This window comes from Anabas testudineus, chromosome 9, assembly GCF_900324465.2.
Source record: "Anabas testudineus chromosome 9, fAnaTes1.2, whole genome shotgun sequence".
NCBI lineage: Eukaryota > Metazoa > Chordata > Actinopteri > Anabantiformes > Anabantidae > Anabas > Anabas testudineus.
In genome coordinates, this window is record NC_046618.1 from 5706687 (window position 1) to 5722009 (window position 15323).

Here is a 15323-nt window from a genome sequence, read left to right on the forward strand (position 1 = left end):
GAGTAGCAACGACGGATGCGCTAGACTGGACGAATTAGTAGTAATTTGCACATCAAGTCGATGTTCTTCTAACGAATGTGAATAATACTATGATATCACGTAACGAAAAGCATGAGAAATAGATTGCTCGTAATTATGGTCTGGTTGTTGTTGTTTGTTGTAACACTCAGTCGGGAGGAGGAAACGGGAAGCGCTGTGGCGTAAACCATTCATACCCCGTCGGTAACTATGACAACCTCCATCTCTCTCAGCCAATCACAATCTGACTTTTCCGTGTCCCGTACACAGTTTACGCCATCTTGAAATTACAGCCGCAGTTTGTGAAGTCGCTCCGAATTTAAGAAGCACAACAACTCTTTTCATTGTTGTTATAGTGTCCGGTATGAACGGTTCTCGAAGCAAACCGGCACAAAAATTCAACAAGGGACAGACGGGCGCAAACGCCGGCTCGGAAACGAACCACAGGGATCGAAAAAGTGGTGGAGGAATGCTGAAGAAGCTGAAGTCGAGGCGCAGTCAAACGGATAAGTGGCCTGTGTTCACAGAGGATGAACTCCGGGCTCTTGGAAGAGACGTTTCCCCGGACCATGTCCTGGGTCTCCGGGCTGTGACGGAGGGTACGTCTCTAAATGTTAATATGGCCTTAAATAAACTCAGTACAATCACATTGCTCGTTATTTAGCGCATGCTAACGTTAATTGTAGTTAAGTATTTTCAGTTAACCAATTAGTCCTCTAACTAATTATAGAATTGTAATAATCTGCCTAATGTTAGGTTAGTTAAACAGGCAGCATTAGTTTCTGGGACTAACTATGTTTTAAGATGGGTATCTTAATTCTTTTTCCGTTTGTCAAGTAATAATTAGGTTTCCAGGGGCGTAGCTTAGAATTCCTGGCCCCCAGGAGGATTATTGTCTTGAGTCCCCAGACCTTAAAGCTACATAGAGTAAAGAAACCACTCTGCTTCGTGTGTGTGTGTGTGTGTGTGTGTGTGTGTGTGTGTGTGTGTGTGTGTGTTACAGGACTCTACTCATTAAACTTTTCCTTTGTCTTGATCTCTATCCACTCTTAAAGGAAAAGTTACTGCACCAGTTAGTCAGAGACTTCCTATGTTTGCCATTCAGAGCTGAAGATTTAGTTTGACAATACAGCTACCTGACACTGCTAGAAATAAGGCTGAGGGGGCAGCGGTTTGGGCTGGAAAACCAAAACAGTGAGTTAAAACTGAAGCTAAAATGCTTTGGAACTGATCTGATTTGTCACTATTAGTGAGCCATTTTACATTATCCATATTCCTTGAATATGACTAGTGCAATACTGAATATTCCAATCAAATATTTGTCTCTCAGACCCCTTAGAATTGTCATCACCTTCCACTCCACTAGTGACTGCACAATTAGTCTGTTGTCTGTTGTTGGACACCCAGTCAACCACAGTTGCAGCCAATGTTCAATGCCTTTCATTGTTTTTGGTCTTTTCCCGGGCGAGACAACAATAGCTTTACTTCCTCCCTTTCTCACTTCACTTTGTTGAAAAGTTTGGAGCCTGTGTTACTCACTGCTGCTGCAAGGTGCAGGAACCAGTTTTATGAAACTGGACATAAGAATTTCTGTTTGCTAATGGGTGGCTGCTCACTGTGATGCAGCGAACCTACTTGCTCTATGTTTGTGTTTCTCTTAACATGATCTCATGCTTTTATTTCACATCAGACTATCTTTGCAAACCAGAGGACAACATTTACAACATTGACTTCACTCGTTTCAAAATCAGGGATCTGGAGACGGGCACAGTGCTGTTTGAGATTGCCAAACCTCCTAACAGTGGTAAGGGACTTACTAACTTGTGAGACACCACAAAGCCTAATATTTTGCAAATGCTGGCCTGACTTAAATGAAATTTAGAAACTATGAGCTCCCTTATAGATGCAGCTGTTCATGAAGCTCACAGAAATTAAATATATTTTTCTTCTACAGCCAGGGTAATTTTAAGTATTTTAAAGCTTTCACTTTCTTACAGCCTGACTGCTCAGCAAGTTTTAGTGATGTTTAGGGAGTTATGTTAACATCATATAGTGAAGAACTCCACCTCCTCAAAGTAGGCCTTCTCATTGCAGTTAGTGATGAGACCTGTCACAACTGTGTCATCAACTTACTTTACAAATTTGTTAAATCTGTGTTTAGCTGTGCATTCACTTGTGTAAAGGGAGTAAAGTAGGACACTAAGGAGAGCATGGATGAAGGTGTTTTCCCATCCTGACCATTTGGGGGCTTCTAGCCAGGAAGTCCAGATTTCATTGACCGACAGTGGAGTTCAGCCCCAGGAACCTTTTAAAGAGCTGTAATCCACAAACAGCAAGAAAATTATTTCCATTTCCTCTGCCCCAAGTGGGAGAGGGCAGTGTGTTGGGTGTGGTTGATGGCATCGTCTGTGGATGTATTGGACAAGTATACAAATTGTAATGGGTTTAGAGTGTTATCCATTGAGACAGAGTGATGGTGTTACCTGATACCTGATTATTGTACCTGATGTACAATAACCAAGCATAGATTTTATACCTTTTCCATATGCATTTGGTAGCTTTTATCTCCATAGTGTGTAGAAATAAGCGTTTACATTATTAAGTCCCACAGCTGCAGGGATTACTTAAGCAATCTGTCTTTTTTATTGCTAACTTTGTACTAGTAGCACATTTTTCATGGATTTTAGAAAAAGAATTGTGAAACATCAGGGTTTCCTTAACATTCTGTCAAATTCATCAGACAGTTAATGCAATGACAGATTTCTTTAAAGTATGTGGTGAATGATAATATAATTGTTTGTGATGACAAATGTTTACATTATGCTGAGAAATAACATCAAGTATGCTGCTTATGCTACTAAATATTGTAACGTTTGCCTTCCCTGTCCATACTGGATGCCAGTCAACTAAACATGCATGTTTTCTGTGTTAAGGTCCGGTGGAGAGTGAGGAGGAGAGTGGAGATGTAGACACCAGTGCTGGACGTTTTGTCAGATACCAGTTTACACCAGCCTTTCTAAAACTGCGCACTGTTGGTGCAACGTAAGCAAATAAACTGTGGCTTTCTGCGTACTAATCAACCTTTTGAGTTGAAATGCAGATATTTGAATTTTTTGTCCTTGTTCTTTGTATTTCCAAAATACAGTGTGGAGTTCACAGTGGGAGACCGGCCCATTAACAGCTTTCGAATGATTGAGAGGCATTACTTCCAGGGACGCCTTCTCAAGAACTTTGACTTTGACTTTGGCTTTTGTATTCCCAACAGCTGCAACACGTGTGAACACATTTATGAATTTCCACAGCTTCCAGAAGACCTCAGTAAGTCCCAGTGTATTTTGGTCAGCCACCAATATAAATTCTATAAAGACTATATTTTTATGTAATGATCCATATCTTCATTTCCTTTCTCTTTGTCCATCTCTGCCCTCCTCTAGTACGCCAAATGGTGGAGCACCCCTATGAGACCAGATCAGACAGCTTCTATTTTGTGGACAACAAACTTATCATGCACAACAAGGCTGACTACGCCTACAATGGTGGTCTTTAATATGTGAAGGGAAAATGTGTGCAATACCTCCACAGGGAAGGATGTCTTGGATTATAAACACCCAAAAGCGTCTTTCCGGGAGGCAAAAGTATTCTTTCCTTTATGGACACTCCTATGAATGTGACAAAATTCTTCAGAATCAGTGGCCCACATCTGCCTCCAGATTAAATTATCAGTCCATTTATCAGTACCTCATGGAGCTTAGTTTTTAGGAATGAGACAAATGTTCTGTTAAATATCTCCCCGTTAAATCTGACTGAAGCTTTTTTTCCTTCTGTCTTTTGCTTTTTGCTCATACAAGTATTATGTTACTGCTTAAACACTTTCGCTTTACTCTTGCCGTCTCTGCTGGAAAGGGACACTTTGAGTCACAGACCTCTCATGGCAAAGCCCATAGATTGTTAGCTAAAACTACATTTACTTCAGTATATAGATGTTATCAGTTGAGAGTACCTACGTTTTGCAAGTGACAATTGGGTTTTTCATATATGGAAAAACAAGCATTAACTAGATGTTTTACAGTATTGTTAGTTATAGATGATCATGTAGCAATAGTTAACATTGTTTGAATTTTACTTCCTTAAATATCTTAGCTGGTTGTAAGACATTGGAGCTGTTTGTGTAAGATGTTTAAGCTAGGGATCCTTTTTAAAGTGTACATTGTTGGTTGACCAATCTCTTCCTTAGGATTTTTTTTTTCTTCTTTTTTTTTTTTTTCAATTTAAGAACGGGACGTGCTTCCAGTGGACTATTTATCCTGCTTAGTGTTTAAAATTTTTATTTCAAAAAACTTTACATCATTTGCTGGGAATCTAGTTTTTGTTCTAACAGACTCTGGCGTAGGATATACAAAAAGCAGTTGAATGTAAGTTACTGCATTTACTGGACACACATTTTATAGGGTCTTTATCAACCACAGTATGTAATCACACAGAGATTAAATTTCAAGAAATCTGTCTTCATAGTTTATTAGGGATAACAGCGCTGTTAATCCCTCTCTACAGGAGGATAATTTGTGGTAACCAGTAAACATTGTGGTAACCAGTTTAAAACTAGTTGCGTAGTTCATCTTCTGCCGCTCTGCTCTCAGGTTTTCAATCTACCAATGAAATGCCACTGTGGCACACAACATGACAGTACAGAGGGATGTAGCTTCCTAGTTGATCAATTTTTAATGAGTCACTGGGGTAGACCAATGCAGTTTTTCAGTAGCCCAGCAAAAAAAAAAAAAACTCTTCCTACCTTACTTGAGCTTATGGTGCTCTTTTGTTGTTGACACTTTGTGTGGGGTCATTCAGGACGTTGTCATACTGTTATATTATTTTGAATTCTTCCAAGGTGTTCCTAAAGTCTTCTAAGTCAGCAGAACTATGAGAGTTTTTGGTGCCATTGTTTGGTACCATTAATGGATAATTTGAAAAATGCTGGGAAGTAATTCTAAACCTTGTATAAGGTCAGCATTGGTGTAACACATGCCTGATTTGTCGTGAATCAGCTACAGCAAAACCAAACTTGCACAAATGCAGTGCACAAATGACAGGGGCTTCCATTTACTGTACAGTCTTAACATCGATTGAATGTGCCTTTTATTCAGGTGGTCATTGTGTTTCTTGATGTATGAGAACCGTGTGCTGTATCCACCTACAAAGCAAACACTGCAATATAATAGTTCTTTAAACCAGTAAGCAGAAGGGAAAACATTTTAGCTCTCCATATCACATCCTTTTACACTTGATCAGAATCAGAATGATCAGTGACACCTCATCAGCCCCTAAACAACCTCAGCTGTTTTGTCAGCTGTCCTCAGTGGATGTATCTCAGTTTTACTGCTGGTTAGCACCACTGGTGTTGAAGTACCTGGGAAGACTGCACATGTTTTGCCAAACTGTGTAAGTCAATGATATTTCATCCTGAACCATAATACAAAAGGTTTATGTATCCACCCTGTAACCTGTTGCATGGACTCCTTCTTTTAAGTTGGCTGATATTAGTGATACATTGTATCAGATTAACTGTAAATAAAAATGGCTGAATACAAAACACTGAAAATCTGGTGCTCAATACATTAACTGGGATTTCTTGGACTCTTCTCTCATCCAACTGACATCACAAAATGTAAATGAACGGTGAACATAGCAGGTAAAGTGAGAATGAAGCCTAGCCAAGGAAATAACATTTTCTATGTGCATATTTTCATTAAATTAACATGACATTTTAAAAAACACACAATTTTTGGTAGTTGCTAGAAATACTACGTTACACCTCATGATGATGTTATTCTTTGGTGATAATCTGACATGATTGCTACTCATTTTATTTCATTTTGATCTCTGTTGCCTTGAGCTTATTACAGTGTTTTTTTATTGGCATACTATAAAAAATCATACCTGTCAAATTATCTGCACTGCTGGTGTTTTTCGAGATTCAAATATCTTAATTAAATAATTAATTTTAACTTCCTAAATCGTTATTACCTGGGGATTGTTGTTGAAGGGACTACGTTACCCAGAATCCTCAGCTCAAAACACAACACCAACAGCAGCCGCAGCACGTGTTTCATCATGGCGGCCCGCGCTAAAAAGATGGTGGGAGCTTCTGACGCCTCCAGCAGCAGTGACGACGAGCAGCTTAAAAGATGTCAGGAGGCCGTGTGGGAAACACCAAGTGACAAAAAGCAAGGTGATAAAGGTGTTTGTAGTAAGAAACGAAGGTCGGCGTCACTGTAATGAAATACATCCTGCTGAAAGTCACCTCCTAGTGTGGCTTTAACTTAACGTCACTCCTCTAACATGTTGGTGCAATACATGTCAACTTGGCAGTACTTGATAAAATGCACTCTGTTTGTATTGTTGACTGCTATTATCTTTGTTTATTTTAGGTGAGGGCAACAATGTGAAACAGTCAAAACGGTATGTGTCAACATTACATATCTGCAGTGTAGAACACGGAGGTGTGTGTGTGTGTGTGTGTGTGTGTGTGTGTGTGTGTGTGTGTGTGTGTGCTGTATGTCACTCATATAGGAGTGTTAGCAGCCTACATAATTAGTATTTCTGCTAATGCTACATGTTTGGATAATATATGTAATGTGTGCTAAAATGATTGAGTGTGACAACAATGCATGATAATAACATGAAAATCTGATCTGCTGTGAAACAGTGTTGTTGCAGATGATCATGAACATGATGGCAATGAGCTGCAGGTGACCCAAGGGTTTCGCACACATGTTGCAAAAAAACTGGGACATCTTCTTGACAGGTTAGGAGTTGTAACCTTTTTTTAAGGTTTATTGTATTTTGTGAGGTAAAGATATACAATTTTTCCATCATATTTATACTGTAGATGTCACTGTCAGTTACATTACAGAGATGCAGACTGAAACTTCATCCTGTGTGGAATCAGCAAAATGCGATGATCACGATGAAGGTAAAGTTTGACTTTCCTCTGGGCTTGCTTTTATAGTAATATAGCTTAATCTCTTTGAATGCAAGGCTAGTCACGTTTTTCCTTCTGTTAGGATTTCGCCTGTTTACGACATCGGTCCCAGGGCAGGCAGCTGAGGATGCTCCAGCCCCTGTGAAGCGCCGGCCTATTCCCAGCTCAAGGTTCTTAGTCTTAATTTTCTTTTTAATATTGCTAAGTTCTTATACTCTTGGATGTAACATTATACATGTGTTTGTCATAGTGACAGTGACAGCGAGATGGAATCAAGGCTGAGAGAGGCTGCGGTCTCAGTCAAAGATCTCTTACCCTCCGCAGTCTCTTCTACATCGACAGAGTGTCCCTCAGGGAAAGTAAAGGAAAAGACAAACCTAGCAGAGGGAGTAGAGACTCATGCTGTTAAGAAAAAGAAAAGGAGGAAACAGAATCAAGAAGAGGGTGCAGACGTGGATTCTGCATGTTCTGCTGTTAAAACTCAAAGCAGCAGTGAACACGGGAGCTCGGAGCAGGAACACACACAAGTCGAAGTGAAGCGGAAGAAGAAAAAGAAGCGAAAACAAAATACAGAGGATGAAGCTTTGAACTGAACTTCCTGTGGTTAAATGTTCACTTTAATGCAATGTTTGTCCACTCTGCAAGATTGAAATGACGGGATGGTGACATATTTCCCAGAATATGTAGAGGATGTTTTAGGACACATTTTTTCATTAAAAAATGCTTTAATACTATTGGTTCTTCTTGAAATAGTGTTTACTTCATCTGTCATCCAAGATACTCAAAAGTGTGAGAAAACCTTTAGTGACAGTGAGTTTAAAAAACCGTGCAGATAACATATGCTTTACAAGTGGAATTTACACTTTCTGAATATTACAAAACATATTAATAAAAAAGTGTTGATTATCGGTTGATTCTCTGTTGAATCAAGAGTGAATCTTATCAAATGTTGATCCTTGTTCATATGACGGTGAAATAGAGTTTCACTCAGCCTTGAAATGTCAAAGCTGAACTGTCTCCATGGCCTCTGACTCCAGGTTTCTCTGGTCATTTACACCAGATTCAAATATTCCCCTCACTCCTGAGTCCAGTTGATGGTGAGGAGACACTGCGTTGCCAGAGCACTTCTACTGTGCAGTTGAGACCATTTGTGAAGGCATGTACGAGCTGATGTCTGTCGGCGAAGGTGAGAGGAGGTGAGACTGATGACTTTCTGTCGCCTGAGAGGCAGGATACAGCTCCAGGCTCTCAGAGGAAGCTGTTGGGGGGAAAAACAATTAGATCAGTGGTTTATTTGAACTTCAAAAAATCCAGCACAGAGGCATTAATACTACCAAGAGTTTGTTGGAGTCCTTTAATCATGAAAAGACTACATCGCTTTGTGCAGAGCATCTAGTCTCCACAGTCTCCTATTCAGGCTGTAAAGCAGGAGTTTGGATATTTTTCCTATTAAGATCGTGTAGGTGTGAACATGCAGACACAAGAGTTAGGGTAAAGCTGAGGTCAAAAATGTTTAGCATATGCAAAAAGTGTGGCAGGAATACTGACGTATTAAAGATACTGAGAACGGTCTGTTCACTATGAAAGTGCTCATTTAACGTCTTTATAAAATAAGTCAACATCCAACTGAATTATACTCTAATGTGTAATAATCTGGTGAACGTTTACTGCTAAAATGTAATTGGTTTAATATGGAACATTTGTATCACCACTCAATAATATAGACTTTTAATTAGCTTCTTAATTTGTTGTGTTAGGTCTTTAGGTGTCTGCTCTTGAGTGTCAAAAATCTATCATAGACAAGAGGTCCCTTTGATAGTTTGCATAAATAGACATGATATAAACAAAAAGCCCAGAAAGCTAGTTAAATATTGATGTCAAAGAGTAAAGTAGTATTTACAGACGTGCACCTGGCACAGGTGTGTGCGGCTGCATGTGTAGAGAATCTTCTTGTAAAGGTGGGTCTGTGTCATCCTCAGGATCCGTTGTTAGAATCTAAACGAAAACAAAATACAGGGCAGGTTTTACTATAATAGAATTATTCAGGCCCTGACAGATCAACAAACCTGTCGACTTTGAATACCTGTCTGACGGTAGCGAGGCTCGTCAGAGTTCCCAGACTGCTGCTATCTGTGATGACCATGGCCTGAGACAGCAAACTGGACGAATGGTACTGAGGTGAGTCCGACTTGTACACTAAAACGAGCAACAGATGAATTAATCCTTACCCAACGTGACGTGTTAAACTCACGTTGCGTTGTTGCTGTAACCTTACTGTGACATGGCAGCTGGGCCATGGTTGCCATAAAAGGACTGGCACCCATGTGGCTCTGCAGATGCTGTGATATGGGCTGCTGAGGAGAGGCGTGAAGCTGCTGCTGGAATGAGATTGGCTGCAGAGTGGTGAAACCGGCCCCCATGTTGTTAATGACAGGCACAGTCTGAGGCTGAGTGGAGGTTAAACCTGTGAATCGACAGGCAAACACACTAATCTCCCTGATCTTTTTCTTTTCATTTGTAGAAAACAAAGTAAACTAGAGAGTCAGTGTTACCAATGAGAAGTGAGGACTCCCCCAGACTCATGACGCTGGGCAGCGAGGCCATGATGAGGCCCTGTGAGGAGGGGGAGGCAGACAGACTGTGCAGGGAGGTCAGCGTGCTTACAGGGGGCAGTGGGCCACCACTGGACACCTGGGACCAGAGGATGATATAGTCATGATGGCAGCAGTGCAAGAAGGTAGTGTACACAGTACAAACAGTGAGGAACTATCACACATGCTCTCACTGTTTTAGGGTTGTGGGTCTCAAGGAGTGTGTGGCTGGGCTCCAGTTGGACAGGACTGGCCACAAGACGCCCCGCTCTCTCTCCTGCGCCGCCTCTGGCTGAGCTCATGGTGTCACATGTGATTTGCTGGCTGTATTTCATACCTGGAAGACAAGTAACATGAGAGAACCAGTGCCGTCGTGTCCACAAGGTCGTGCTGGTTATTGTTTTGCCCCAAAGGATGAAAAAGACAAGACAGTCTAATGGTCTGGCACTGATATGTTGTCCTTTTAACCCTTTCACCCTTAGGCCATTACCGTGCTCAGGACTTGGTGGAAGGTTGGGGTTAGATGATGAGGCAGATTGGTTGTTGAAAGGCGTGTCGAGGGCCAGTTTGTGACGGAAGGCCTCTTCTTTGCGGCGGTTGGCGAACCAGTTGTACACCCGAACCTCAGTAACCAGGTTGGAGCCTAGTCCGGCAAGCTGGGATGGGGACACTCCCCTCTGGAGACACTCGGCCCTGAGACAGCAAGAACTTGCTCATACATGGCTTTACATTTAAAAACCCACACTATTATAGATACTGGTCAAGAAGACCAGTAGTACAAGTTGGTGCATTTCTTTATGTTAAGAATTCTCATTATCTGTAGCACTAAACACAAAGACCAGCAAATGTTGATGGATAAAAGAAGAACACTCATTTACTTAATGGAAAATGTGACAGGTAAATATGATCAAACCACACCTCTGTAGTCCAGATTTCTTTCTTTGATTCTTGCTTATTTTGTCTTCAATGTCACACTTGTTTTGTCAGAGACAAATGAGGAAGATCAGATAGCAGGTTAGCAGGTCACTGAACCATCACTGTGTCTCACCTGTTACACTCCTCCACCAACCCTTCTCTCTCCTCCTTGCTGGGGTTCTTCTGCCTTTCGTAGGCATGGAAGAGGATTTGCAGAGACGCTGGACCCCACTTGAACCTGTTCCTTCGACCTTTTTTGATGTCCTCTCCCTGCTCCTCCACAGATGCAAGGCCGTGTTTGGCATTGGTAAATTCTGGAAGGAAATGGTGATATGTTTTTCTTTCTTTCTTGTTTTTTTTTTTTTTTTTTGTACTTTCAATATCAGTCTCCCAGAGAAGTGACATTTGAAATTCGGGAGCAGAAATGAGGGTCTTTGCAGCCCCACAGCGGCTCGTGTACTCACGCTGGCTGATCTCGCACTGCTTCTTGACGTACCAGCTGTACAGAGCAGCTCTCTTCTGGTTCTTCATCGGTGTTCCTTTGTTGAGGTGCTGGGAGAGGTGGGACTGATTGAGTCCTGTGGACTCCACCACCTCTCTCTGAGGGAGGTTGTGCTGCTGCATGTAGCTTTTCACAATTTTTGCAACATGCCAGGGGTCTTCCCTATTAGAGAAAGACATCATATTTGTGTGTGCTTGTCTTCTACATATTTATATGTATTTTTATTTGACTAAACGAGTCAATTTCCCCCACCACAATATTTGGGGGTCTTTCTATCAAGTAAGCCCCTGCTAGAAAAGTGCTCAGACGCAGTTTGCCACAACATTAGACATAATGCATGGCCACTGAGAGGGAAGTAGATAGAGGTTTATTGACAGAGAGAGATAAGGGAAAGCACACGGGGCAAAGTCCAGCTCTTTCAGATCACTGGAGGGGAAAACGTGTAAAAGCTTTATGAAGCCTAATATAACGCTTTCTAACTGCTAAGTTAGGAGCAGTAAAAATGCACAAAACTGCAAATAAAAATCATAGTTTTAACAGATTCCTATTCACCATTCACCCTAGAAATGTTTAAGATATTGTATTCGATAGTAACATGTAAGGACATTATAATGAGCAGCCTGTCAAATGTTCTTACTTCCTAAAAATGTACCTCTCAATACGTTCAAATAACTACACAGAGTGAATTCTTAATATTCTAAATCAGATGTTAAAGCTAAATGTAGAAATATCACTCATGCGCTGTGCAAACAAAGCCTCACATGACCAGCCCTGCTCCATTAATCTTCACCTATGCATGTAGCTTATTTATTAAGAAATGGCCAGAGAATAATGATGGGGTGGGTAATTAGTAACTAGCAAAGGAGGAACCCTCTTTAAATTCCCCTCAGAAGCCAGATTGCAGAGAGAGAGACAGAGAAGCATGAGAAGGAGGGAGGTATTTGTAACCAAGCTTAAGAAGAATAGAGGAATAGAGGAGTTCACAGGTAAAACTGTTGTTTCAACTCTCAGCTACTTTATTGTGGCAGTGCAGGAGGTAGAGCAGACAGGTGGGGACTCAAGGCATTTTCAAGTTTTGACAGGATCAGACAAACTGCTACGTGACAACAGCAGTTAGTGAGAGATTAAGGTGATTTTTCTGTCTCTATGGAGCTTCCGCAGAAGTGCTGGGATCTACTTACTGCAGTAGCTGGTCGACCTCGGCCCTCATCTTGGCCGCGTCCTCTGGGGCAAGCTTCTCCAGCTCGCGGAATATAGGCGGTGGGGAATCCATTTCTCCCTCCTCAGAGCTCTCTCCATCTACCCTCTCCCCCCTCTCGGCGCCAGCATTTGCCCTGTCCCGCTCCAGTTCCCCTACAGCTTGGATAAGGATGTCCCGGGACAGTCCAGATCCCAGCAGGGCCCAGATCAACTGCTCTTGAAGAGCAGTGAGACGGCTTGGCCTCGCTTTGCCTGCCTCGGTCCTCTCCTCTCCCTCCATTAGTCTGATGCCTTACCTCGCCACTGCCTCGCAAACAAACAATGCTATCATGTGCACTACTACACTCAAACGACGGCCAGTCAGCCAGCGTTGGGCCTCATTATATCTGCAGCCCCTCTTCAGCCTAACTAGATGTATACTTTCATTTTGCTCTGTGTTGAATTTCCTCCCGATGTGTCCTGAGCTGCCTGGTTTTAGCTCTCCACCTGCTGTTTTGCTTTCAAAGGTCAATTTTCCTTTTTTTTAACCTTCCTCCTCTTCACCCCCTCCTCCTTACGTGCGCCCTGTGAACTTTGTCCCCGCTCCCTCAGTCCCCAACAGTGACCAAAGTTCATTTTAAAAACAATAAATAAAAGTGAGGGGATGTTACAGTCAGGCTACAGAGGCAGCAGCTCAGCTCTCAATAAAGAGACGACAAGTAAAGAGAAGAGAGTTTAAGGTGCGTTCACATGTGTAGATAGCTGTGATTTCACAGTGAAACACACTTACACCCTATTATCTGAGAGTATAACTTCAATGTTATACTTTAAACTTCAAAGCTGAGGCATGTGGTTAAAAAATGTTTTGTTTTGTTTTTTCATTTTAGGCCAAGATTTAAAATCCTAAAAGAAGAGAGCAGTGTTAGATGAACTGAACAGACACATGACTTGACCTGGCCAACGTGCCACTAGAGAGCGCAGTTGTGTCATCTACACATCAGATCTTTCCAGTTCAAAAGGTTACTTAGGGTTGGCTGCTGTTGTGCTTTCTATGTTGTGCATGAGTTGCATCACTTAGTAAGAATAAAAGAGAGGAGATGAGCATTGTGACAACTGAAAACAGAATCTTGTTGTTAGTGTATATTGTATAAAGCTGTTTTTACCACTATAATGTGATGTAAAAGATAAAATCTTGCATTCACAATCCTAATGAAGTAAAAGAACAGATGTTATATCGCAAAATGTACTTCACAATCACAACGGTATATTATCATATGTAATATTTTCTATTTTTTTAATGAAAACCAGCATAACAAGCAATTATGTTACTGGTTTGCTGTTCTCAAATGTTTAAATGTTATTTATTCACCTGTTGATACTGAAGCCTTGTTAGTTTCATGATTTTGTAAAGTTTAACTGTAGGTTGAAATGTCAAAGAACATAAATCGGCCTTTTTAGTACAACAGTTGTTTTTAAAGACTATAACTGACTAATTGTTTTAATAAAACAATTGATGTTCATAAATCGTTAGTCGTAATGGCTCAGTCAACGGCCTCGACAGTTGCTGCTGAACGCAATGTTTTCTGCTGTACCATTTTACATAGACGTCGTTTTAATCAGATAATTTTGTCTCCAAATTCAAGATTTTCTGTCTTTGATCTGCACTCTTGTTTTTTTTTTTTTCAAAGACTGCTGACAGGAATGATAAGTTGGAACTGGACTGGAAAAGAAAAAGGGCAAAATGAATGGGAGAAAACCTTTGAGAGTTAATGTAGCCCTTTATCTTTTTTCCTCTCTCTTTCAGTGTAAAATGCTCACTTTCCCTGCCTGGATCACCTTATACCATTCTCAGGTTCAGCCTATCAGCACCTATTTGTGTGGAGCTCGTGTTACCCCACCCCACCCTTGGGAAGATGGCATTATACTGTATTTGGAAGGGTAACAGAGCTCCCTCTATCTCCCTGAGACATGCCACTGACCTGTAATTAAGTCCCATTGTACTATTCAGAGGAAACTCCTCACCGAAACGGACAGAGGGCAGTGTGTGTGGTTTTTCAACTGCTCAGATACCGCTGTGACTAATGCTCCACCACACAAGCTGGGTTTATCAAAAAGGACCACATGCAGCACACATTAGAGCTTGCATTTTCCCTCTCCAGAGAACTCAAAGCTATGTTGATTGGTAATGAGATACAATCCACACTGTCCATCTCTCATTAGTGAGCCATTGCTGGCTGCCTCTGTGTGTTTTCTCACTGCTAGCTCTCTCTCCTGTTCCCTCAACCCCCCTCCACCCCCTGCACACACCCATCCCAAACCCTGCCATTCAACCCCATTGATCATGCATGCAGAAATTTAACACACCCCTTAATTCCTGTCCAAATAGCCCCTGTCCCACTTCCAGACCTTCATCTGCTCATCTGTAGAGGATAGAGTAGGCCTGTGTGCGGGCAGGACACTGGCTGCAGCACTCAGCGAGGATAAACTGTGTTAGAGGAGACAATCACAAATCTAAATCTGTGCCCAAACATCCTGCTTGACACACTCAGAGCTTGTAGTGTTGCTCTGAAGTATAGATTCATTGTGGAGACATAACCAGAACTATAATTTAGCTTTCTCTTATGTCTTTCAGTGTCAGCAAACACACACACAAAAATAACCCTTCTTGTTTCCACACTTTGCTACTCAGCTCGGATTGCATCCATTTTATATCCACTGTAGGTCAAAGCTGTCATTGTCTTTGCATAACTTGCTCAGGCTATTGATCGGCCTTAACGATGGTTACCAGGTCACATGTTGAGTCAGTGTTGAGAAGATTAGCTGGAGCTGGCTTTGGTACTAATTAAATACTTAAACTCCAGCAATGAATGAGCTCACAGCTCTCAAACGTCCTGCTTAGCCACACTATACGAGCATGTTAGCAGGACAGACAAACAGTTTCTACTTAAGAAGAAGCAATTGGAAAAGTGAATAAACTTAGTAGATGATTTAATGTCACTGTTACTATGGAGGGTGAAAATGGAACAATCCAAAAAATGATCGTTCACCTCAGATACACCATTATATAGGTAAATAAATGGATCAGTATGATACTAGAAACTAGACTAGCGATACTAGAGAAACGCTGGCTTCATGTTGA

General features: G+C 41.4%; 3 protein-coding genes across 5 annotated transcripts; 2 read left to right on the forward strand and 1 right to left on the reverse strand.

Moving 5' to 3' along the window:
* The first annotated feature begins 271 nt into the window (after positions 1-271).
* On the forward strand, positions 272-5595 carry unc119.1 (unc-119 homolog 1). Its single transcript, XM_026343547.1, has 5 exons — positions 272-617; positions 1709-1822; positions 2952-3060; positions 3164-3336; positions 3453-5595. The coding sequence occupies exons 1-5, from the start codon at positions 383-385 to the stop codon at positions 3563-3565; spliced, it is 744 nt and encodes a 247-aa protein (XP_026199332.1). The 5' UTR covers positions 272-382; the 3' UTR covers positions 3566-5595.
* A 501-nt stretch (positions 5596-6096) lies between these two features.
* Positions 6097-7625, forward strand: c9h12orf43 (chromosome 9 C12orf43 homolog). Its single transcript, XM_026343546.1, has 6 exons — positions 6097-6244; positions 6444-6474; positions 6722-6820; positions 6918-6988; positions 7080-7167; positions 7248-7625. The coding sequence occupies exons 1-6, from the start codon at positions 6127-6129 to the stop codon at positions 7588-7590; spliced, it is 750 nt and encodes a 249-aa protein (XP_026199331.1). The 5' UTR covers positions 6097-6126; the 3' UTR covers positions 7591-7625.
* A 478-nt stretch (positions 7626-8103) lies between these two features.
* Positions 8104-12709, reverse strand: hnf1a (HNF1 homeobox a). Of its 3 annotated transcripts, none has more exons than XM_026343544.1 (10): positions 12187-12709; positions 10968-11167; positions 10637-10817; positions 10079-10281; positions 9783-9925; positions 9550-9688; positions 9273-9461; positions 9081-9193; positions 8908-8992; positions 8104-8255 (listed from the first exon to the last, which is right to left on the reverse strand). In XM_026343544.1, exons 1-10 carry the CDS (start codon positions 12483-12485, stop codon positions 8125-8127), a joined length of 1683 nt encoding a protein of 560 aa, XP_026199329.1. In that variant the 5' UTR covers positions 12486-12709; the 3' UTR covers positions 8104-8124. The 3 variants fall into 3 exon arrangements, with proteins under 3 accessions (XP_026199329.1, XP_026199328.1, XP_026199330.1); XM_026343543.1 differs by having other exon boundaries at positions 8902-8992; XM_026343545.1 differs by having other exon boundaries at positions 8123-8255; positions 8898-8992.
* Between the last annotated feature and the right edge of the window lie 2614 nt (positions 12710-15323).